We start from the raw sequence: 24,603 nt of genomic DNA, 5'->3' as shown, positions 1-24,603 counted from the left end.
TGAGTGGGAATTCTGTTCACAAACAGAGCATATAAAGACACAAACTCAATTTACATGAATAATGGTTGGAATGCGAATACTTACAACTAATCAAGTCTTTAAGAAACAAAACAATGTGAGTGGAGAGTATTCTCTCTCCACAGATGCTGTCAGAGATTTTCCAGCATTTTTCTGTCTTTGTTTCAGATTCTAGCATCCACAATATTTTGCCTTTACCTTTAATTACCTCCTTTGGCTACCTGTGGCTGGTGGGCAGGTATCTATTCTGTCCCAGACCTGGCCTTCTTGAAAGTGGCTCATGCATGGAATGATGGCAGCAGACAACATGCCTGCCAGCAGAATGAGATTCTGAGCCTCTACACCTCCAGGCCTGGCCCCCTCAAGTATCCATCAAAAATCCTGCTCAGAAACTGTGATATTGAGCACAAAATCCCAAGGCAATGCAGTGCCTTGCACATTACTGTGCACCCCACTGTTTGGAAAGAATATAGGGAGTGTTACTTCACACCTCACTGCTACTGCTGACCTGGTAGTTCTTAATGGGCAGACTGGGTCCCTAAATTGGAATCACTTCAGTCTCATCACTAAAATCTCTCACCCTTATAGATAAAAAAATTCACAAGCAATAGATTTCAAATAATGTTATAAAGCTTAATGTTAGAGCAAATGTAACACAGGCAGCCCAAAAGGCTGCAAATACTTCTGCAGTTGACAGTTTCTAACTTTACCAAGAAATGATCCTGGGCTAAAATCTCCCCAATTAAGATATAAATTATAATTTACTTTCTACTGTCCCATTGTGCTTTTTGTAACTTACATCAGTAGAACTGCTGGAATAAGCTGGGAACAAAAACAAAAAATGCTGGAAATACTCAGCAGGTCAGACAGAATCTGTGGAGAGAAAAGCAGTTAACATTTCAGCTCGATGACCTTGCATCAGAACTGGGAAAACTGCCATAGTTTTTAGACAAGTGAAAGGGGGGAGGGTGGGAAAAAGAACAATAAAGGTCTGTGATCAGGTTGAAGGCAGGAGCGATAAAATGACAAAACGGTTGGTGGTTCAGAACAAATGGGACAAGTAAAGAAATAAAAGATGTGTCGAGAGAAGGTGTGATTGGCAGAATGATGAACAGCAAAAAGAGCGAGAGAGAACATAAAAGGAAAATCAAAACCTACAAAGAAAATTCTAGATCTCGGCCTCCTGCAGTGTTCCAAGAAGTCATGATGTGGAGATGCCGGCGTTGGACTGGGGTAAACACAGTCAGAAGTTCAACAACACCAGGTTAAAATCCAACAGGTTTATTTGGTAGCAAAAGCCACACAAGCTTTCGGAGCCTTAAGCCCCTTCTTCAGGTGAGTGGGAATTCTGTTCACAAACAGGGCATATAAAGACACAAACTCAATGTAAATTTGTGTCTTTATATGCCCTGTTTGTGAACAGAATTCCCACTCACCTGAAGAAGGGGCTTAAGGCTCCGAAAGCTTGTGTGGCTTTTGCTACCAAATAAACCTGTTGGACTTTAACCTGGTGTTGTTAAACTTCTTACTGTGTTCCAAGAAGCCCAATGCAAGCTGGAGGTACAGCACCCCATCTTTCAATTACAGCCTCCCAGATCCAACACTGAATTCAACTATTTCAGCCCATAACCTTTGGCTCGATATTGTTTCCTGTTTTCCTTGCAGTCATGGAAGGCCACACTAACTAATCCTCTGGGGGGGGAGCTTCTCCTCTGTTTCGAAGTGGCCTTGCTGGCTTTGATCCCCCTCAGTTTTTAATTTCATTAATGACTCCAAGGGTGTCTCTATGTTGAGGGGACCTCATGCTTTTCCAGCCTGCCTCAACAGCATTCTTCTTACGCAATGGAGCTGCCAACGTTGGAACCTGGAAACATTGACCCTCTCTGATCAGGCTCTTGTTTCAAAGGGGCCTTACTGGCTTTGATTCCCCCTCAGTTTTTAATTTCATGAATGGCTCTTAGAAACATAGAAACATAGAAGATGGGAGCAGGAGGAGGCCATTTGGCCCTTCGAGCCTGCTCCACCATTCATTACGATCATGGCTGATCGTCAACAGCCTAATCCTGTTTGTTCCCCATAACATTTGATTCCCATTCGCCCAAGTGCTATATCCAGCCGCCTCTTGAATACCCAAGGGTGCCTCTATGTTGAGGGGATCTCGTGTTTTTCTAGCCTGCCTCAACAACATTCTTCTTTCACAATGGAGCTGCCAAGGATCTAGAAATGGTGACCCTCTCTGATCAGGCTCTCGATGCCGCTGGCCCACTTCCACCCTTATTACGATGATGAACTCAGAGGCAGCCAGTTACCAGGCAGATTGTTCTGGCAGGCTAACTTCCATCAGTTGTGGTTCTGACAATGGGATCCCAGAATCTATGGTAAAACCCAGTCCATTAACTCTGTTTCTCTCTCCGCAGATGCTGCTGAGAACTCCCAGCATTTTCTCTTTTAATTTCAGACCTCCAGCATCCACAGCATTTTGCTTTTCTTTTGTAAACTAAATCTGCTTTTGGAACTAGGATACCTGTGCAAAGGCCACTGAAAATCACTTGTACCTTTCAATGTTTAAAATTAGTATAAATTCAATTGCACAGCAGACAATCATAAGTGTCCCTCAGAGCTCTCCGAGCGCACATTCCACAGAAGTTACCATTACGAAAAGTTATGATCCATTCTAATCAAGAGAAAAAGCCTCTCTAATCCATAGCGCCACTTCTTACATTTTGGTAAACTTCTAAACAAATATAACGATCATTTCATTCAAGAGCAGTAGGAAACACAAACAAAACAAAATCTCAGGAAGCTCCCACATGTCGCAGGAAATCATGGAAGCCATGAATGTTTTTTCAATGCTAACACCTGCAAACACAAGACCTATCTGCTTTTTTCTCATGGTAATGAAAACTGAGAGTGACTAGTTTTGGATTTTTTTGTGACAGCATAACAAGTATTCAGTGGAAATCACTGCTCAATAGCAAAATATTTGCAAGAATTTGGTGTAAGTAACTTATCACAAAGGCCTTCAGCTAAATGAAACAAAAAGCAATAAGCGCAGTTAGCTTCCAAACAATTGGGTGGAACATTTGAATGAAATCTGTGCAGCAGGGGACCCAGTCGTTAACGCTGTTGCGAAGCTTATCTCAGCTTCCAACTTTTCATGACGCAGTGAATGAGCCGGTTTTAACCAGACAGGGAAATGACCGTCAGTTTAGAAACTACTGAAATTACACATTTCTTTCCATTTGGCGTGTCGTCTGAGCCCCCAACAGAAAGTCTACCATAATGTCTGCTGCTGTGTGGTTGCTAAGAGATCAAATAACAAACAAAACAGCCGTGAAATAAAGGAACAACTCATGTACTTCATCGGGCACTCTGGTGAAACACTGGGCACACTGAGACAGCGAGGATTTGTTATTTCAACAAATGTTGTCAATTTAGTACGTTTGATAACAGATTTTAACTTAATCCAGCTGAACTAACAATGATGTGCTCAGCAATGCAAATGAATACTCGGATTTGCGTTGAAAAACCTAAGCTACTTCCACTGATGCAGAACCAACAACAGTTATCTCCATTTATTAAAGTTTTGAAGGACGTTATTATAGTGACAAAGGTTACTTTATACTGAAAAAGTTCAGAAATTCAAATTCAAAATTGCATTCTGGTGTATCGGCAGCATGTTGGTTGTTGATTGATTTGCTGCACAGATTTGATCCAAATATTCCACCCTTTCTGGTGCATCTAATTGTTTGGAAGCTAACTAAGTTAATTTGCTTTTGGTTTCATTAAAGCTGAGGGCCTTTGGCACTTAGACCAAATTCTTGCAAATATTTTTCTGTCAGGCAGTGACTGCCACTGAATACTTGTTGTGCAGTCACAAAAAATCCCAAATTAATCACTCTCAGTTTTCATTCTCAGATATCCATGAGAAATCAATAAATAACAGTGGATTATACATTGGATAAAAAGTGCAGTGGGGTAAATTCTATTCTTGCCATTCCTCCCCACACTCACATGAATCATATTGAGAAATGGTCCAGTCATCTCAATTTTTGCAATCACTACAAATTAGTTGCGACTTTATTTGGATAAGGGCTAAATTGTTACTCTCAGTTATTTCCAAATGCAATGCTTTTGCTAACGTGGCCATAATGTACATCTGTATCCCCCCGCATCAAGCTTTTCCTAAGTTCTCACAGTTTTCCCAACGATCGACAAATGATTTTATTGCTGAGATTTTGCTGGCACTCTCCAAAGTCATGCTCTGCTGTTTCCTGGAAGCTGTTGGGTGTGGTAGCTGGGGAACTGCAGTTGTATAAGTGAATTTACACATAGCCTGATGTAGGAGTGCATGATTCTGCAATGATTCACTGTGCCCACACCAGATGCTGGACTGTGATTTTCAAAAGGATTTAAGAATCTATGGGTTCAAAAATAATATAAATTTTATTTTGACAACATTTCCACTGCAAATCAATCATTAAGTTTGCCATTTTTTAATTGTTCCTGTTAAACACCTTGTGACACTTAGTTACATTAAAGATCCAAATAAATACAAATTGCTATTGTTGGTTACACTGAAGATTTTTTGTTCAGAGAGTACATTTAAACTTCTCCCATCAAGAAGTTTTAATATAAATTACTTACCTGATCACAGTAGTACATAGTGTAACTAACTGTACTTCCTTCCAACTTCTTCCCGCTTTTCCACTAACATGTGATTGGATAATCCTGAACATATGTCTTAGGTTATCCCTTTCGCCAAAGCTAAATCCTTTTTTCCACTGTAACCTCTGCTCACAATCTGCCCAAATCAATCTCCCTGGATCAGAAATCAGAAAAGAGGTGGCATGGTGGCACAGTGGTTAGCACTGCTGCCTCACAGCGCCAGGGTCCCAGGTTTGATTCCCAGCTTGGGTCACTGTCTGTGCGGAGTCTGCACGTTCTCCCCGTGTCTGCGTGGGTTTCCTCCAGGTGCTCCAGTTTCCTTTCACAGTCTAAAAGATATGCTGATTAGGTGCTTTGGCCTTACTAAATTCTCCTTCGATGTACCCGAACAGGCGCTGGAGTGTGGTGACCAGGGGCTTTTCACAGTAACTTCATTATAATGTTAATATAAGTCTACTTGTGACTAAAAAAAAAGGAATGTGTCATTTTGGGTTGATGCGGGCTTTTGCTTTGGATTTGGGGCGACTAAAGGCACAACACTTAAGCATTTTTATAAAAGCAAATTACTGCGGATGCTGGAATCTGAAACCAAAAGAGAAAATGCTGGAAAGTCTCAGCAGGTCTGGCAGCATCTGTAAGGAGAGAAAAGAGCTGATGTTTCGAGTCCAGATGACGGCTTTGACAAATGGACTCGAAACATCAGCTCTTCTCTCTCCTTACAGATGCTGCCAGATCGGCTGAGATTTTCCAGCATTTTCTCTTTTGGTGACTTAAGCATTTTTACCTCACATTTCTCACAATACTAACATATGGTGTGTGGCCTTTATCAATCGAGGGATTGAGTTTAGGAGTCCGGGGATAATGATGCAGCTATATAAGACCCTCGTCAGACCCCACTTGGAGTACTGTGCTCAGTTCTGGTCGCCTCATTACAGGAAGGATGTAGAAATTATTGAAAGGGTGCAGAGGAGATTTACAAGGTTGTTGCCTGGATTGAGTGGCATGCCTTATGAGGATAGGCTGAGGGAGCTCGGTCTTTTCTCCTTGGAGAGATGAAGGATGAGAGGAGACCTAATAGAGGTGTATAAGATGTTGAGAGGCATAGATCGGGTGGACTCTCAAAGGCTTTTTCCCAGGGTGGAAATGTCTGCTACGAGAGGACACAGGTTTAAGGTGCCGGGGGGTAGGTACAGGGGAGATGTTAGGGGTAAGTTTTTCACAGAGGGTGGTGGGCGAGTGGAATCGGTTGCCGTCAGTGGTGGTGGAGGCGAACTCAATAGGGTCTTTTAAGAGACTCCTGGATGAGTACATGGGACTTAATAGGATGGAGGGTTATAGGTAGGTCTAGAAGGTAGGGATGTGTTCGGCACAACTTGTGGGCCGAAGGGCCTGTTTGTGCTGTAGTTTTTCTATGTTTCTATAGTACTCTCGTATATCGAGCAGCAGGCGTAATCATCATTGCAGTTTGACTGAACAAGATGAAGCAGAAACATCAATATCGCAAAATCAGACTCCATTCTTCCCACTGCCACACCTAGATACCACAACCACAAACTCACAAGAGACAATCTGGAATTAGATGAATAGTCATTTTCTGAGCTAAAAACAATTCAAAAAAATCAAATGCCAAAAAGTATTTGCTTTGCCAATTATATCAGTTGTGAACTGCCCACTAGATATATTAGAGAGATATAAAAACTGGCTTTAACTGTCTCTCCTTCTCGCTCTCTCTCTTAGCATGGGTGTGACCATATTTCTCAAATGCTCAACCCATCATGAATCCCTGATTCTGAATTGCACTGAATTTGTAGAAATTCAAGATTAGAATGGAGCGTTTTTTTTAAGATCATTTCTGGGATACGAGTACCACTATCATGGCCAGCACTTATTGTCCATCCCTAGTTGCCCTTGGCAAGGTGGTGGAGCTGCCTGCTAAATCCACCACAGTTCAGTGGCAAGGATACTCATTTTGTGCTATTGGATTGGGTCCGATTGCCGAGCAGCGTCCATAAGGAGGCTGTTGTCTCCTAATCCTGGTTTTCCTGTGAAAGTCGGACAGCTTGTCGATTTGACTAGCTACCATGTAGGAAATTTCATAGAACTTCATAGAATCCCTACAGTGCAGAAGGAGGCCATTTGGCCCATTGAGCCAGCACTGACAACAATCCCACTAAGGCCCTATCCCTGTAAACCCACATAATCCCCCTGACGCTAAGGGGCAATTTAGCATGGCCAATCAACCTAACCCACACATCTTTGGACTGTGGGAGGAAACCGGAGCACCCGGAGGAAACCCACGCAGACATGGGGAGAACGTGCAAACTCCACATAGACAGTCACCCGAGGCCGGAATTGAACCCGGGTCCCTGGCGCTGTGAGGGACTGTGCCACCATGCCGCCCCAAAAACAGAAGGAAAAGCTTATAATAAGGTTCAATCATTAAATTCCTGGTGGGACCTCCACAGCTCTGGCCTTGCCAGATTTTCTATGTGTTAACATGCCCCCTGCAACCTCCCCATCTCAATATTCACATCAGGGCCTTAATTTCCAGAGCTCCAGCAATGTGAAATAAAATCAATGTTTTTTTGTTCAACCACTTGATGGCGCACATGAGCAGGAGGCGATTCTACCAGGCAGCAGTCTAATTTAAATCAGTTCTGTAAGGTCTAATGTTTGAATCCAGAAAATCGGCAGAGAAATGCTTGAACTATTTCTCATGTGAAGAAGGACTGTCGTGAAGTAGTTATGTGAGGTTTTTTTTCCCTGCTGATTTGTAAACATATTTTACTGTTCCTTTTGCATCTCTGCAGCCTTTTCAATCTCGTCCCACACAATTAGTTCCTTGGCTCTGTGCCCTTGAAATTTGAGTGCTCTCTTTATGAAAAGTTTGAGGGCAGAAAAAGAGATGATGAACTAGATCATAAGAAAGAAGAGCAGGAGCAGGCCATTAGGCCCATCGATTGCGCCAGCATTCAATAAGATCATATCTGATCTGATTGTGACCTCTTTACTTTCCTGCCTATCCCCTTAACCCATTTTTCATCAAAAATCTGTCTAAATCAGCCATATATTTATTCAGTCCTCCACTGCTCTCTATGGTAGGGGATTCTGAAGATGCATGACACCCTGAGGTAAAATAATCATAGAATCATAGAATCCTACAGTGCAGAAAGAGGCCATTCGGCCCATCGAGTCTGTACCAACCACAATCCCACCCAGGCCCTATCCACATATCCCTACATATTTACCCACTAACCCCTCTTACCTATGCATCCTGGGACATGAAGGGGCAATTTAGAATGGCCAATCAACCTAGTCCGCACATCTTTGGACTGTGGGAGGAAACCGGAGCACCCGGAGGAAACCCACGCAGACACAGGGAGAATGTGCAAACTCCACACAGACAGCGACCTGAGCCAGGATTCGAACCCAGGTCTCTGGAGCTGCGAAGCAGCAGTGCTAACCACTGTGCTACCGTGCCGCCCATCCTCCTCTCCATATTCACAATGGGAGGCCATGGCCGGAACTCTACCACCTCGCCCGTCACGGAATCGGAGCGGGCGAGGGTCCGATAATGGAAACTCAGTTAACCTCGGGCGGGAATTTCCAGTCTCACCTGAGCGAGGCTGTAAAATCCCGCCCCACATATTTTTAATCAGTCCCTTCTATTTCTAGAATCCCTCACAAGAGGAAACATCCTGTCCGCGACCAGTCTGTCAAACTCCCTCAATACAATCACTTCTCATTCTTTTAAACTCCAATGAACAAAGGCCCAACTTTCTCGACCTTTCCTCATAAGACAACCCCTTCATTCCAGGAATGGCCTGAGTGAACCTTCCCTGAATTGCTTCCAATGAACTTATATATTCCTGCTTAAATAACCGAGAACAAAACTGTACACAGTACTCCAACTGCAGCCTCACCAATGTCCTGCAGTTAGCAAGACTTCCCTACCTTTATATGCCACCTCTTTGAAATAAAGGCTAAGATTCTATTTTCCCTCCCTACTTGCTGTACCTGCACGTTAATATTTTGTGATTCAGCTACAAGAACACCCAGATCCCTCTGTACTGCAGTATGGTCCCTTCATCCAAGTCATTCATATAGATTGTAAATAGTTGAAATCCCAGCACTGAACCCATTGGTACTCCATTAGTTACATTTTGCCAACCTGAATTTGGCCCATTAATCCTGATTCTATTTCCTGTTAGTTGACCAATCCTCTAGCCTTGCTAACATTTAACACCCTCAATACCGTGAGCTCTTACCTTGTGCAGTAGCCAGTTGCACCGGTCATGTCCCTACCTACCGAGCCTTATATATAGACTTACCTATAACCCTCAATCCTATTAAGTTCTATGTACTCATCCAGAAGTCTCTTAAAGGACACTATCGAGTTTGCCTCCACCACCACTGACGGCAGCCGATTCCACTCACCCACCACCCTCTGAGTGAAAAACTTACCCCTGACATCTCCTCTGTACCTAGTCCCCAGCACCTTAAACCTGTGTCCTCTCGTAGCAGCCATTTCAGCCCTCGGAAAAAGCCTCTGAGAATCCACCCGATCTATACCTCTCAACACATTGTACACCTCTATCAGGTCACCTCTCATCCTTCGTCTCTCCAAGGAGAAAAAGACTGAGCTCCTTCAGCCTATCCTCATAAGGCATGCCAACCAATCCAGGCAACATCCTTGTAAATCTTCTCTGCACCCTTTCAATCATTTCCACATCCCTCCTGTAATGAGGCGACCAGAACTGAGCACAGTACTCCAAGTGGGGTCTGACGAGGGTCTTATAAAGCTGCATCATTACCTCCCGACTCCTGAACTCAATCCCTCGATTGATGAAGGCCAGCACACCATACGCCTTCTTAACCACCTCCTCTACCTGCGAGGCCGATTTAAGAGTCCTATGGACCCGGACCCCAAGGTCCTTCTGATCCTCTACACTGCTAAGAGTCTTTCCCTTTATATTGTACTCCTTCATCCCATTTGACCTGCCAAAATGGACCACTATGCATTTATCCGGGTTGAAGTCCATCTGCCACTTCTCTGCCCAGTCTTGCATCCTATCTATGTCACGCTGCAGCTTCTGACATCCCTCCAACCTATCCACAACACCACCAACCTTTGTGTCATCGGCAAACTTACCAACCCATCCCTCCACTTCCTCATCCAGGTCATTTATGAAAATGACAAACAGCAAGGGTTCCAGAACAGATCCCTGGGGCACTCCACTGGTGACCGACCTCCATTCAGAAAAAGACCCGTCTACAACCACTCTCTGCCTTCTGCAGGCAAGCCCATTCTGAATCCACAAGGCAACAGCCCCTTGGATCCCATGCCCTCTCATTTTCTCAAGAAGTCTTGCATGGGGGACCTTATCGAACGCGATGCTGAAGTCCATGTAAACCACATCTACCGCTTTTCCTTCATCAATGTGTTTAGTCACATTTTCAAAGAACTCCATCAGGCTCGTAAGGCACGATTTGCCTTTGACAAAGCCGTGCTGACTACTTTTGAGCATTCTAAACTTCTCTAAATGTTCATAAATCCTGTCCCTCAGGATCTTCTCCATCAACTTACCAACCACTGAGGTTAGACTCACCAGTCGGTAATTTTCTGGGCTATCCCTATTCCCTTTCGTGAATATAGGAACCACATCCGCAATCCTCCAATCCTCCAGAACCTCTCCCGTCTCCATCGACGACGTAAAGATCATCGCCAGAGTCTCTGCAATCTCTTCCCTCGCCTCCCACAGTAACCTGGGGTACATCCCATCCGGTCTCGGCGACTTATCTATCTTGATGCTATTCAAAATTTCCAATGCATCCTCTTTCTTAATGTCCACATACTCAATCTTTTCAGTCCACCTCAATCCTGTAGTACAACCACCCAGGTCTTTTTCCACCGTGAATACCGAGGTAAAATATTCATTAAGCACCTCTGCTATTTCTTCCGGTTCTGTACAGACTTTCTCACCTTCACCTTTAATAGGTCCTATTCCTTCACATCTCATTCTTTTACTCTTCACCTATTTATAGAACGCCTTAGGGTTCTCCTTAATTTTACCTGCCAAGGCCTTCTCGTGACCCCTTCTGGCTCTCCTAATTTCTTTCTTAAGTCCCTTCCTACAAACCGTATACTCATCTAGATCCCTATCATCGCCTAGCTCTCTGAACCTTTTGTACGCTTTCCTTTTTTCTCACTAGGTTCAGCGCAGCTTTCGTGCACCATGGTTCCCGTAACCTACCAACACCTCCCTGTCTCATTGGAACGTTGTCATGCAGAACTCCAGACAAACATTCCTTGAAAATCTGCCACCTTACTTCAGTACTTTTCCTCGAGAATGCCTCTTTCCAATTTACGCCTCTAATCTCCTGCCTGATGGCTTCATATTTCCCCTTACTCCAGATAAACACTTTCCTAGCTTGCCTGATCCTATCTCTTTCCAATGCTAGCGTAAAGGAGATAGAGTTATGATCACTATGCCCAAGATGCTCCCCCACTGAGAGGTGCGACACCTGTCCAGGCTCATTAGCCAGTACCAGATCGAGTACAGCCTCTCCTCTTGTCGGCTTATCCACATGCTATGTCAGGAAACCCTCCTGAACACACCTAACAAACTCCTCCCCATCCAAACCCCTTACCCGAGGGATATTCCGATCGATGTTTGGGAAATTAAAGTCTCCCATCACAACAACCCTGTTATTCCCACATCTCTCCAGGATCTATTTTCCTATCTGCTCCTCAACATCCCTGTTACTATTGGGCGGCCTGTAGAAAACACCCAGCAAAGTTATCGACCCCTTCCCGCTCCGAACTTCCACCCACAGAGACTCCGTTGACAATCCCTCCACGGCTTCCACCTTCTCTACAGCTGTGACACTATTCCTGATCAGCAGTGCCACTCCCCCTCTTTTGCCTCCCTCTCTGTCCTTTCTGAAACATCCGAAACCCGGCACCTGAAGTATCCAGTCCTGTCCCTGGCCCCAAGTCTCCGTAATGGCCACCACATCACACTTCCAAGCATCGATCCACACTCTAAGCTCATCCACTTTATTCACTACACTCCTGGCGTTAAAATAGACACATCTCAAACCTTTGGTCTGAGCTCTCCCCTTCTCCATCACCCGTCTATTCTCCCTCTTACACTGTGTACAATCCCTCTCTATTTGCGGGTTAAACTCCTCGCTCTCAGTCACCTCATTGCGATTCCCTCCCCCCAATCTTTCTAGTTTAAAGTCTCCCCAGTAGCCTTAGCCAACCTTCCTGCCAGGATATTGGTCCCCCTGGGATTCAAGTGCCACCCATCTTTTTTGTACAGGTTACACCTTCCCCTAAAGAGGTCCCAATGATCCAGGAACCTGAATCCCTGCCCCCCGCTCCAGTCCCTCAGCCACATCATCATCAAAGAACTCTAATAAATTGATCAGACACAATTTCCCTTTGCCTCTGTCTGATTTCATTACCTAAGTGTCCTGCTACTACCTCCTTAATAATAAATTTGAGCATTTTCACAATATCTCTTTGTATCCTCCTCACAACTTGCTTCCCTGCCGACCTTTGTTATCATGTGGAGATGCCGGCGTTGGACTGAGGTAAACACAGTAAGAAGTCTAACAACACCAGGTTAAAGTCCAACAGGTTTTTTAACCTGGTGTTGTTAGACTTCTTACGACCTTTGTTATCGTCAGCAGATTTGGCCACAGTACAGTTGGTCCTTTCATCCAAATCATTCATACAAATTGTAACTAGCCAATAGTTTCCCGCTTTCTTTTTCTCTCCTTTCTCAAAGGATTGTTAGATTTGTAATTTTCCAATCTGGTGGGACCTTTCCAGAATCTATGGAATTTTGGAAGGTTATACCCAATGCATCCACTATCTCTGAAGCCACTTTAGGTTGTAGGCCATGAAATCCAAGGGACTTGTCAAACTTTAGTGACATTAATTTTCCTAGTACTTCTTCTCCAGTGATTGTAATCAGGAACAGAACAAATAGGAGCAAGAGTAAGGCCCATTGAGCCTGTTCTGCCATTCTATATGATCATGGCTGACCTTGGGTTTCAACTCCACTTTTCTGCTCGCTTCCCATTTTCCTTAACACCCCGAGAGACCAAACATGTATCCCAGCCTTAAATGTATTCAACAATGGAGCATCCGCAACCCTCTTAGGTAGAGAATGCCAAAGATTCACTCCCCTTTGAGTGAAATAATTTCTCCTCATCTCACTCCTAAATGATCAACCCCTTATCCTGAGACAGTGCCCTAGTGTTTTAGATTGTGATTGTTTCAAGTGCCCACCACCCCTCTCCCTTTTGCCTCCAACTTTCCTACTATCCTTGAGATGCTTGAGTTGCTATTAAAACACCCAGCATTAAAAAAATACTTCCTGTGGAGAATCCCAGAAGCAGTTCCTTTGGGAAAACAACTAAGGCTTGGAGAATGGTTCAGACAGGGGCACTTTATACAATAGCAGGAATAAGTAATTGGGAAAACAGTAAGCATTAAAGAGGAATTTGGCAAGTGTGATATCCAAATGAGTTTAATGGATTTGATGTCGGAAAGTCTGGGAGGAATAACAAGTAAAGAGTTGGTGAGGGAAAGTGAAGCGAGGTAGGCTAATGAGATAAAAGGAAACAGCTGGCAGCCAAGCCAGGCTAGGCAGGCAGCTTAAGCAAGCAATCTTCAATATTGCGTGTAATCTTACCATTCTGGAACCACAGCATCTGGAACCCATTGCCTGAAAAACTAGAGTCTGAATGGAATGCAACATGCAGACTAGAACCAGAGCTTCTGCCTCTTGGGGGGAAAGTAGTCCCGCAGAAAGTATCAATAAGTTGAGATTGGGCACTGGGTCCATCGTATAGCTAAATTGATAACAAAAGGGAGATAAAACAAAATCAGAGACATTCCTGGCAAACAACAGTGAAACCTATGAACACTCAAATCATGTTGAGGGCGAGGCTTCTTGTCAGATTTAAAGAAAAGAGTAAGAATTAACCTTTCCCAGCAGCAGGCTCCTCTGCTGAAATGCAAAACCACAAGTCAAATGTTCAAAGAGAAGGAAAGTTCAGGAGGAATTTTTTTTTAATATTCTGAGCAGTCTGCTTTTTGACCAAGCAAAAAATAGCCTTGCTCTAAACTTTAAAAAAAGAACAAATGTTAATTTTCACCCTGGTGTGGAGGGTGGAGCAATTCCACAATCCTGTGCTTTCTGCAACAAGTCACACTCACAGGGAGTGCAGGTTGGAGATAGGATTACAACATTGTAACCCCATGGTTTTGCCTCGACTGGGAGTATATCTTTAAGCTGCACTTTCCGCTGAGAAAGCTGACCCTGATGTACCTGCAAATTCACCAGTGACATTAGTTAATGGGGGAAACAATGTCAGAACAGCTGCAACCAAGGCAGCTCCAGAGTCACTTAACACCGAGAGGCCATGTTATATAGGCTTGGAATGGAAATATCCCAGCCTTCAGTGTGGTTTTCTGAGACCAGTAACATCTGAAACAGCTGTCAGGCCAGTTTGAAGTCTAATCCCGCTGTTAAGGCAACATGGGGAATTTTGTTAAAATTAACATAATTGATGAAGGGATTGCAGTGAGGGAGCCTCTACTTAAAAGGCTGGCAAGGACATTTAAAATTATAAGACAAATCAAAGAAATACTGGGAGCCTATTATTTTCTTTGAGAAAAAAATGAACGGTACTTTTATAAAAATGCAATCCTCCTAGATTTCCCTTTCCTTTCAGTTAAATAATCCTCTCACGACTTGCACATCCATGCACTCATTCGCTCTCAGCACGTAGTTTTGCGATTCACGTTACATCCTGAAAGAAATCAGCACCAATGAAAGCTTTAACACATAACTTGTTTGCAGATCTTTTTTTCTAACCCATGGAGGCAGGAACTGAATGTTCTATGAGCAACGAGAGCCAGGATAAAGAAGCATAGAAACTAGAAGCAGGAGTAGGCCATTCGGCCCTTTGAGCCAGATCCCACCATTCATTTTGATCATGGCTGATCATTGAATTCAATATCCTGATCCCCTCTTTCCCCTCCATCCCTTGATCACATTAGGCCCAAGAACTATATCTAATTTCTTCTTGAAATCAGACAACGGAAAACCCAGGATCACCAAATCTACACCTTCTCTAACATGGCCTCCAGCCACCTTGTAGTGACACAGGCGCGTCTTCAGGTGGGACCTCATTGTGTAGACTGCCTTTGAATACTCGCTGACTGCATCCCCCCACACTCTCAGCCTTCCAGACTTTTAATGGACAGACAAGATCTGCTGATTGCTAAGGGCGAATCTTCCCGTTCTGCCCGCCACAAGAATCGTAGCGGGCCAGGGGTGGAGCATGGAAAGGTCCGTTGATCTCGGGCGGGGTTTTCTGGTTTCGGGGCGAGCACAGCCAGAAAACCTCACCCCTAATCTTTATTGGCAAACAGTAGATCCTGATCTTTCAAGCAACTTCAGATCTGAGAGTTCCGCAGATGCTCCTCATTATGCTGCTTTTACCAATACACTTTGCCATTTCTCTAGCCAAGTACTTGGACTCCCCATGGTTGGACACTGAGTGCATTGCTATCATTTAGAACATCGGTTGGCCGAGTCCATGAAAATTGACCCTTTAATCAGTCCAGAGCAGCCTTCCATTATACTGTGTAACTACACTAATAATTAAAATAATTTCATGTGATGCAGACCATGTAAATCCATAAATTGAATAGTTGCTTATTTTTATAGTACAAAATACCCTGGTTATTAAAGGTCTGATCATTGCCATTTAGAAAGGAAATGACCCTACTGTAATTTCCATTAATTTACAGACTTGGTTTGATATAAATGTTCCTATTAAAAAACAAATCAGTAGGATATTGCCCCTATTACAAGCTTCCAATGTCTGCTATTATATATATTAGTTGGCTTCATAGCTCAATGGTTAGAGCACTGATCTTGTAAAGCGGTGGTCATGAATTCAATTCTTGCTGGAGCCTGAGGTTAAGTTTGACTAGCTTAGGGGTTTAAAAAAAAGGATGGCATAGACAAGTTGGGCCGAAGGGCCTGTTTCCATGTTGTAAACCTCTATGACTCTATGACATGATAAATATAAAGCAGAGCTGGGTTAAGGATGCTTGAGATTCTGCACCAAGGACATTTGAGTCCCTATGTCACCTACCCCGTCCACCCCTCACCCCCCCAATCTGCACCACCCTAAAGATGGAGAAAGTCCCTGGCTTAACCAAAATAGTGCCGGAGCCTCAATTCCAATGGTCTTGCTCCCAAATCCATTTCTGCTGGGTTGGGAATGAAGGCGAGTTGTATTTTACACATCCGTGGTTGACAGAAGCAACTGCATATGTTGGATTTGAGTGTAGGAATAGCGATGTTTTACTGCAGTTGCATAGGGCGTTGGTGAAGCCACACCGGGAATATTGTGTGCAGTTTTGGTGTCTTTATCTGTGGAAGAATGTCCTTGCTATAGAGAAAGTACAGCAATGGTTTACCAGGCTGGATTCCAGGGATGGCAGATCTGTCATACGAGGAGAGGCTAAGTCAGTTAAAATTATATTCATTGGAGTTTAGAAGAGTGAGAGGGGATCTCACAGAAACTTATAAAATTCTAACCCGATTAGACAGGGTAGATTCAGAAAGAATGTTCTTGATGGTTGGGGAGTCCAGAATTAGGGGTCATAGTTTGAGGATAAGGGGTAAACCTTTTAGAATTGAGGTGAGGAGAAATGTTTTCACCCAGAGAGTGGTGAATGCGTGGAATTCATTACCTCAGAGTGTAGTTGATGTCAAAATATTGTGAGATAAGGAGATGGTGGGATCAGGATATTGAATTAGATAATCATCCTTGATCAAACTGAATGGCAGAGCAGGTTCGAAGGGCTGAACAGCCGACTCCTGCTTCTAGTTTTATGTTTCTATGTTTCTACAGTGCAACTGGCTTCAGTCAGGTACACATTTGGTTAATGGGATGTTCAAAACATTGCTTGTGCACTTCAGACCTATCATGAGAAGTTGTAAAGTTTGTGGAGCTCTACGGAGAGATCGGATACTTTTTTGGAGAGGTATCGTCCTGGGACACCTTGGGAGAGGTGAAGGCCATATGGGAGAGGAAAGTTGCCCTTTGGGATTGTTAAAAAAACAGCCATTAATGTATGTAAAAAGTAAATAAACCCATTGGAAAATCTTGGCCTTGGAACTTTATTTTAATTCCTCATAGCATGGATCCTGATTTCTTCCCAGGGTGGATATTGAATGAATTAGCGTGGAGGGTAGAAGGGTGAAGAGTGGTGGGTAGGAGGTGTGGGTTGGCATGAGTTGGCACTAAATTGGCAAAGGGGCTATAAGGGCCTTGAAAGTAGGTGGAGGGGTCATAGGATGCATGGAGGGTATGAAGAGCCATAGGATAGTGGGGAGCATTAGGTGGCATGGGTTTGCATGGCTTGGGCATTTGCAGTGTGTAGGAAGTGAGGAGATGAGCGATGGAGGGTTATTCTTTGGGGTTTTTTCACAGCTGAGACAGAGTGCCAGATCACCAAAGCTAGCCTTTTGCTTAGCCCAACTCCACATCCATGAGCCCCTGTGCTGTGTACAAACTCTTTCGAGGGGCTGTGGACACGATGCCCATCACCCTCTCCCCCCCAGAATGAAAATCTGACCATCACAGACAGTTTCTCAGGAGTCAGATTCACAGAGCCGGGAATTCTCTCAACTCTGCACTACAGACTCAGAATCAAAAGTTCAAGCCAATCTGCCTGAAGAAACTGGCTGGCAAAATGTGTAACCAGTGCCTATATATAGAATGCAACAGTCAGAGACACATGTTAAGTGTTAGAAAGTTTTCGATCCAGCAATTTTTCTGTATCATGGTGCGTTTCACTAGGGTCCGAGGCAAATGTGTTTATCTGCCCTTGAGGAAACAGAAAACCATTTTGATTAATTTTAGTATTTATCAATGCAATGATCCTGAAAATGCAATGCTTAAGTTGCTCATCTAAACTTCTCTCTCTGCAAAGCCATTAACCCATTAGCTTTTAACGGTTAATACCCCTGCTAAAAAAGCAGAAAGAGGAATTGCAGAAAAATGCATCAATCATTTGTTTATTAGCACGTCACAGTATTTTCCAAAATGTAAATTCAGGAGTGGGGAGTTACCCAGTGCCTTGCCTTACACAACCATCTGCAGTCAAGCTATCTACTCTGTCATAACAACATCCCAACCTCAAAGTGCAAATTCTACTGTTGTCATCATCCTTTTACTTCCATGTCAAACTTGTGGTGTGTCCACACATAGTTGTATGTATGACTAAGTAACTCAGTGAAAGGCCAACACAGCTATCATACTCTCTCCATTGATGAATAAGTGATGCAGAGACATCTGATCATGGAGTAATGTTCAATTGATGCTATGATTTGATGAAATTTTCTGATGGCTCAGTCAAATCTCACAATATGTAATCTTACAATATTTTTAAAGAGATTTTGTCACTTCACTTTTAGCTCTGAACTTGTCTATAAATCTAACTCTTACCTTTAGCCAAGTTAATGGGCAGCTTTTCAGATTGAAGGCAGTGAAGGTGTAGTTGATGGTGTTCCCAGCTGTCGCTTGTATGGTCCAGCTACAGTTTTGGTTAGAGGGATAAGGCAATGGAAAGTTTGCACTTTCCAAGATCCCCTTGCTACGATTTGCAATGGTCACTCCCTGGCAAACTACAAATGAAACAACATGTTAGCTCATTGCAAATTTTGAAAGTCAAATACATAACAAAGGAAGTAGTGGCAACATGAGAAAAGACATCTTTATGCAGCAAATGGGTTAGGATATGGAACACACTGCCTGAGAGTGCAATGGAGGCTGATTTAGTCAAAACTCTCAAAAGAGAATTGGGCAATTATCTGAAGAAGAAACAAAATTCAGAACTGCAGGGAAATGTGGGAGAGCAAGACTAGATGAGTTGCTCTTGCAGAGAAACAATATAGTCATGATGGGACAAATGGCCTGCTTCTGTGCTGTATCCATCTAAGTTTTCAGGAAAATCTAGTACACATATAAACAGGGCAAGAACAAACAATGCCATACAGAAATAGCTAAGAAGATAACAAAGCTTTTATAAATGCTGAAACAATGAGGTTTTAATAAGATCTCTTCCAATCTAACATCAAATTGTCTCATGCCCACCATTCGATTACGGCTTGTGTTGTTAATATGATGAGAAAAACTAAACATTTAAAATAATTTTCCATCCAAATTCCATTGCTTTGAACTGTTGTCTAGTTTTATTTTACGCAGTTGTATTCTAAACTGGAGAGTACTTCAAATTAAAACAGTGTCCCATCAGGCCAACATCAAAAATGTAATACCTCCCAATCACCCATTCGCTGAAACATCCATCCAATTATCCCTGAAATGTTTACATATATCTGTCTCACTATCTTCCTGGGAAGGTCATTCCACATGCTTTCCACTCTCTGTGTTAACATAGTTGTATCTCAAATGATATTGTTGACATGTATCTCTTATCTTCCTCAAGCACCACAATGGTACTTCAGAGCATGTGCCCCCATCACTCACAACTCCCTCACAAACATCAGCTCAGAGTCTGTATCATGTGGATAATTGCATACTGAGCCAGAGAGGAACGTATTTCCGAATAATGAGAACACAAAGTGAATGGGAATAGCTAGTGTTGGACTGTAAGAAGGAAAAGATTGCTGATTTACCATAACCATGAATAAAACATAGACTAGCAATTTTGCTGTGGATTCATTTACTTACTGTGCGTATATTTAGCAAAAAATCCTCCTGCTGTTACTGAGTTGTCAGTTCGGAGTTTAATGTACATATTATTTCTGGAAGAGACGATAGGCACTGGCATCTGATTACCACACAATTTGGCCAGAAGCTGAAAATTAATGTTGTTTCCATTAAAAACCTGGAAGAGAAAAACAACTATATTATCCACGTTATTCACACTACCTTTGTCACCAGTCTTAAGTTTAAAATTAAAGTTCAAAATTTATTTACTAGTGTCACAACTAGGCTTACATTAATACTGCAATGCAGTTACTGTGAAAATCCCTGAAAGTCTGGCAAAGATCAGCACTTGTATCAGTAATTGTCCCCCTGATCACCAAGGCCTGATAATCTCCATCCCAGAGTATTAAAGAAGTAGCCTTGGAAATATATTAATATATATGTTATATATAATATTGTGGGTGGCAAGGTGGCACAGTGATTAGCATTGCTGCCTCACAGCGCCAGGGACCCGGGTTTAATTCTGGCCTTGGGTGACTGTCTGTGTGGAGTTAGTACATTCTCTCCGTGTCTGCATGGGTTCTGGGTACTCCGGTTTCCTCCCACAGACCAAAGATGAACAGGTTAGGTTGATTGGCCATGCTAAATTGCCCTTTAGTGTCAGGGGGATTAGGAGGGTAAATATGTGGGGTTACGGGGATGGGACCTGGTGGGATTGTTGTCGGTGCAGGCTCGATGAGCCAAATGATCTCCTTCTGCATTGTAGAGATTCTATGGATTCTATATTGATGGTCAACTTCCAAAATTCTTTCGACTCTGGTGCAGTTCCAACAGATTGGAGGATGGCAAATGTAACTTCACTATGAATCTAGGAGAATAGATAAGGGAGAATGAGTGGATGTGGTGCATTTGAACTTTCAGAAGATAAGGTCCTTCATAAGAGGTTAGTGGGCAAAATTAAAGCACATGGTATGGGGGGTAATGCATTGTCATGGATTGCGGATTGGTTGACAGACAGGAAATAGAGAGTGGGAATCGAATCATAGAATCACTACAGTGCAGAAGGAGGCCATTCAGCCCATCGAGTCTGCACCAACTCTCTGACAGACCATCTTACCCAGGCCCATTCTCAAGCCCTATTCCCTTAACCCCACATATTTACCCCACCAATCCTTCTAACCTACACATTTTGGGACACTAAGAGGCAATTTATCATGACCAATTCACCTAAACTGCACATCTTTGGACTGTGGGAGGAAATGGAGCACTCAGAGGAAACACATGCAGACACAGGAAGAAAATGCAAGCTCCACACAGTCACCCAAGGTTGGAATAGAACCCAGGTCCTTGGCGCTGTGAGGCAGCAATGCTAACTATATCACCATGCTGCTTGTGCCGCCCAAATAAATGGGTCTTTTTCCAAGTGACAGGCAGTGACTAGTGGGGTACCACTAGAACCCTTAAGAGTATTGATAGGCAAAGGGATCTGGGTGTACAGGTACACAGGTCACTGAAAGTGACAATGCAGGTGGAGAAGGTAGTCAAGAAGGCATATGGCATGCTTGCCTTCATCAGCCAGGGCATTGAGTTTAAAAGTTGGCAAGTCATGTTGCAGCTTTATAGAACCTTAGTTAGGCTGCACTTGGAATATAGTGGTCAATTCTGGTCACCACACTACCAGAAGGATGTGGAGGCTTTGGAGGAGGGTACAGAAAAGATCTACCAGGATGTTGTCTGGTATGGAGGGCATTAGCTATGAGGAGAGGTTGGAGAAACTTGGTTTGTTCTCACTGGAACGACGGAGGTTGAGGGGCGACCTGATGGAAGTCTACAAGATTGAGAGACATGGACAGAGTGGATAGTCAGAAGCTTTTTCCCAGGGTGGAAGAGTCAATTACTAGGGGGCACAGGTTTAAGGTGCGAGGGGCAAAGTTTAAAGGAGATGTACGAGGCAGATGTTTTACACAGAGAGTAGTGGGTGCCTGGAACTCGTTGCCAGGGGAGGTAGTGGAAGCGGATACGGTAGTGACTCTTAAGGGGCATCTTGACAAATACATGAATAGGATGGGAATAGAGGGATATGGTCCCTGGAAGAGTAGGGGGTTTTAGTTCAGTCGGGCAGCATGGTCGGTGCAGGCTTGGAGGGCTGAAGGGCCTGTTCCTGTGCTATAATTTTCTTTGTTCTTTGTTCACAGGGATCAATACTTGGGCTCCGGCTGTTCATGATGTATATAAATGACTTGGATGAAGGAACCAAATGTAACATTTCCAAGTTTCCTGATAGGAACAGTGCTCCAAAAGCTAATGGTACTTGCTACCAAATAAACCTGTTGGACTTTAACCTGGTGTTGTTAAAACTCTTACTGTGTTCACCCCAGTCCAACGCCGGCATCTCCACATCAACACAAAACTGGGCAGAATTGTGAGTTGTGAGGAGGATTCAAGGAGACTTCAAGGTGAATTAAACAAGTTGAATGAGTGGGCAAACACATGGCAGATGCAGTATAATGTGGCTAAATGTGAAGTTACACACTTCAGTGCGAAAAACAGAAAGGAAGAGTATTGCTTCAATGGTGATATATTGGAAAGTGTGGATGTACCAAGAGATCTAGGTGTCCTTGCACACCAGTCAGTGAAAGTGGAGAGGCAGGTTCAGCAAGCAATTAGGAAGACAAATGGTACATTGACCTTCGTTACAGGAGGATTTGAGTTCAGAAGTAAGGGCAGTTACACAGGGCCTTGATGAGACCACACCTGGAGTATTGTGTGCAGTTTTGGTTTCCCTACTAAAGAAAGGATATACTTGCCATAGAGGGAGTGCAGCAGAGGTTCACTAGGCTGATATCAGGGTTGGGCGGACTGTCCTATGAGGAGAGATTGGTACAACTGGGCCTGTATTCATGAGAGTTTAGCAGGAGGAGAGGAGACCTGATTGAAATATAAAATTCTAGCAGGGCTGGGCAGTCTAGATGCAGGGAGGATGTTTTTCGTGGTTGGGGAATCTAGAATCAGTGATACAGTCTCAGGATATGAGGTAAACCATTTAAGATTGATATGAAGAAAAACTTCTCCAAGGTAGGGAACCTGTGAGATGAGGGAATATTTCTTCAGGGTAGTAAACCTGTGGAATTCTCTACCACAAAAGGCTGAGGAGGCCAAGCCACTGAATGTATTCAGGAAAGAGATCGATAACTTCTTAGATTGTAATGGCATCAAGGGGTATGTTGAGGAAGCAGGAATATGCCATTGAGATCAATGATCAGTCGTGATCATATTGAATGGCGTAGCAGACTTGAAGGGCTGAATGGTCTAATCCAGCTCCTAGTTTCTATATTTCCACATTTCTATTTTCCAGAATGCCTTATGGCATCATGCATTATCTGGGCTGGAATTCTCTGGCTCGTCACAGCGGCAGGATTCTCTGGTCCCGCTGCAGTGAACAGAGATATAGCTGAGCATCAAACTCCCCATCCTCACTTGCAGCGGAATGTGAATGGCCGGATAATTCCCGCCCTGACCTTTTAATTGTAGCTCATAGTTTACCTCCCAAATATGTAAATATGTTGCATGATGTATTCCTAAGTGTGGAGATATTAAAATAACTGGATTATCTATCTGCAAAATGATATATGTATCCATTAGGAGGAAATGACATTTATCTGTGTTGAATAATGAAAAAAAATTCTTCCCCTATTAACCCTCTGGCATCCTGCAATTGTGCAGACTATGTAAGCCTCAATTAGACAGAATAGTTAGCAGAAACCTGGCTTTGCGCTACCAGACAAGTCAATTTGACTATCATGTTGCAATGCAGAATGCACAGAGACTTGTTTCACCTTGTGAGCCGCCATTCAATACAATTTGACTCTTTAAAAATCTTTAAGAGCTAGAATAGAATTAAGGGTACATTTCAAATATAACTGCTGCCGTCTCATTTAAAATTCAGAAAATAGGTAGGGGTTAGGATAGGGTTTGGGGATTGTCCAGTTTCCCAAAAGAAGCTGTCAAGTCCAGTCTTCTCTAACCAGAATTATTTATATACGGCAAGTATTTACACACTTGGACCTCCACACAAGGGGTGGGATTCTCTGGTTTAACTTCCAATTCTGAAAAAAACACTTTCAATGCTCACATCCTCAACCTACCCTCGACCTGATCTTTAAATTCATTGAAATGTTAGTTTTATTTTATTCATTCGTGGGATGTGGGCATCATTGGCTGGCCAGCATTTATTGCCCATCCCTAGTTGCCCTTGTTCAGAGGGCAGTTGAGAGTCAACCACATTGCTGTGGCTCTGGAGTCACATGTAGGCCAGACCAGGTAAGGGTGGCAGATTTCCTTCTCTCAAGGACATTAGTTAAAATATATCATTATTTTGCAATATCAAATGTAAATAAGAATTTACGTACGGCTAGATAATCATTACTGCATCCAGTTCTGGAGTCCAAATGGAATTGTTCAAACTGCAGCCCAATGACACTGCCTGCACTCGTTTGAAGCAGCCAGTAACATTCTGCATTGTGTGAATATGGCATTGGATAGTTGGGAGAAGTAAAACTACCTGTTGGTGTTGTAAGGGTTGCACCACAGCCTGAAGAAAAAAAAATAGATTTCATTCCATTGAGAAAAACAGGTTGTTATAGTAATCAGTTTCCTCAGAACAAAGATGTTAACAATGCTAGTGCAATATGCTACTCCACTCACAGACAGGAACACAATATAGAGAATATCACATCAGATGCCGGATATTCAATTCCAATGGCTTCGACAGAAGTAAAATTTATTTATTAGTCACAAGTAATCTTACATTAACACTGCAATGAAGTTACTGTGAAAATCCCTGAGTCGCCACACCCAGGCGCCTGTTCGGGTACACTGAGGGAGAATTTAGCATGGCCAATCCACCTAACCTGCACATCTTTGGACTGTGGGAGGAAACTGGAGCACCCGGAGGAAACTCACGCAGACACGGGGAGAGTGTGCAAACTCCACACAGACAGTGACCCGTGCCTGGAATCGAACCCAGGTCCCTGGTGCTGTGAGGCAGCAGTGCTAACCACTGTGCCACCGTGCAAAGTTGTGCCATTTGTAAGGGTTACGTTCCTATGAAACCTCACAAACGGCGAAATCGCAAAGGAG

General features: G+C 43.4%; 1 protein-coding gene across 1 annotated transcript in view; it reads right to left on the bottom strand.

Moving 5' to 3' along the window:
* cubn (cubilin (intrinsic factor-cobalamin receptor)) overlaps nucleotides 1-24,603 on the bottom strand; it is a 374,618-nt gene that overhangs the window by 228,683 nt on the left and 121,332 nt on the right. The window contains exons 25-28 of the mRNA XM_078200308.1: nucleotides 23,874-24,055; nucleotides 19,486-19,642; nucleotides 18,241-18,419; nucleotides 13,398-13,557 (exon numbers count right to left, since the gene is read on the bottom strand). Of these exons, the coding sequence (XP_078056434.1) occupies nucleotides 13,398-13,557; nucleotides 18,241-18,419; nucleotides 19,486-19,642; nucleotides 23,874-24,055 (678 nt within the window). The remainder of the gene's footprint in view (nucleotides 1-13,397; nucleotides 13,558-18,240; nucleotides 18,420-19,485; nucleotides 19,643-23,873; nucleotides 24,056-24,603) is intronic.

The sequence above is a fragment of the Mustelus asterias genome, chromosome 2 (assembly GCF_964213995.1).
Source record: "Mustelus asterias chromosome 2, sMusAst1.hap1.1, whole genome shotgun sequence".
In the NCBI taxonomy this organism is placed as follows: Eukaryota; Metazoa; Chordata; class Chondrichthyes; order Carcharhiniformes; family Triakidae; genus Mustelus; species Mustelus asterias.
This window is presented reverse-complemented; position numbering and strand designations above follow the sequence as displayed.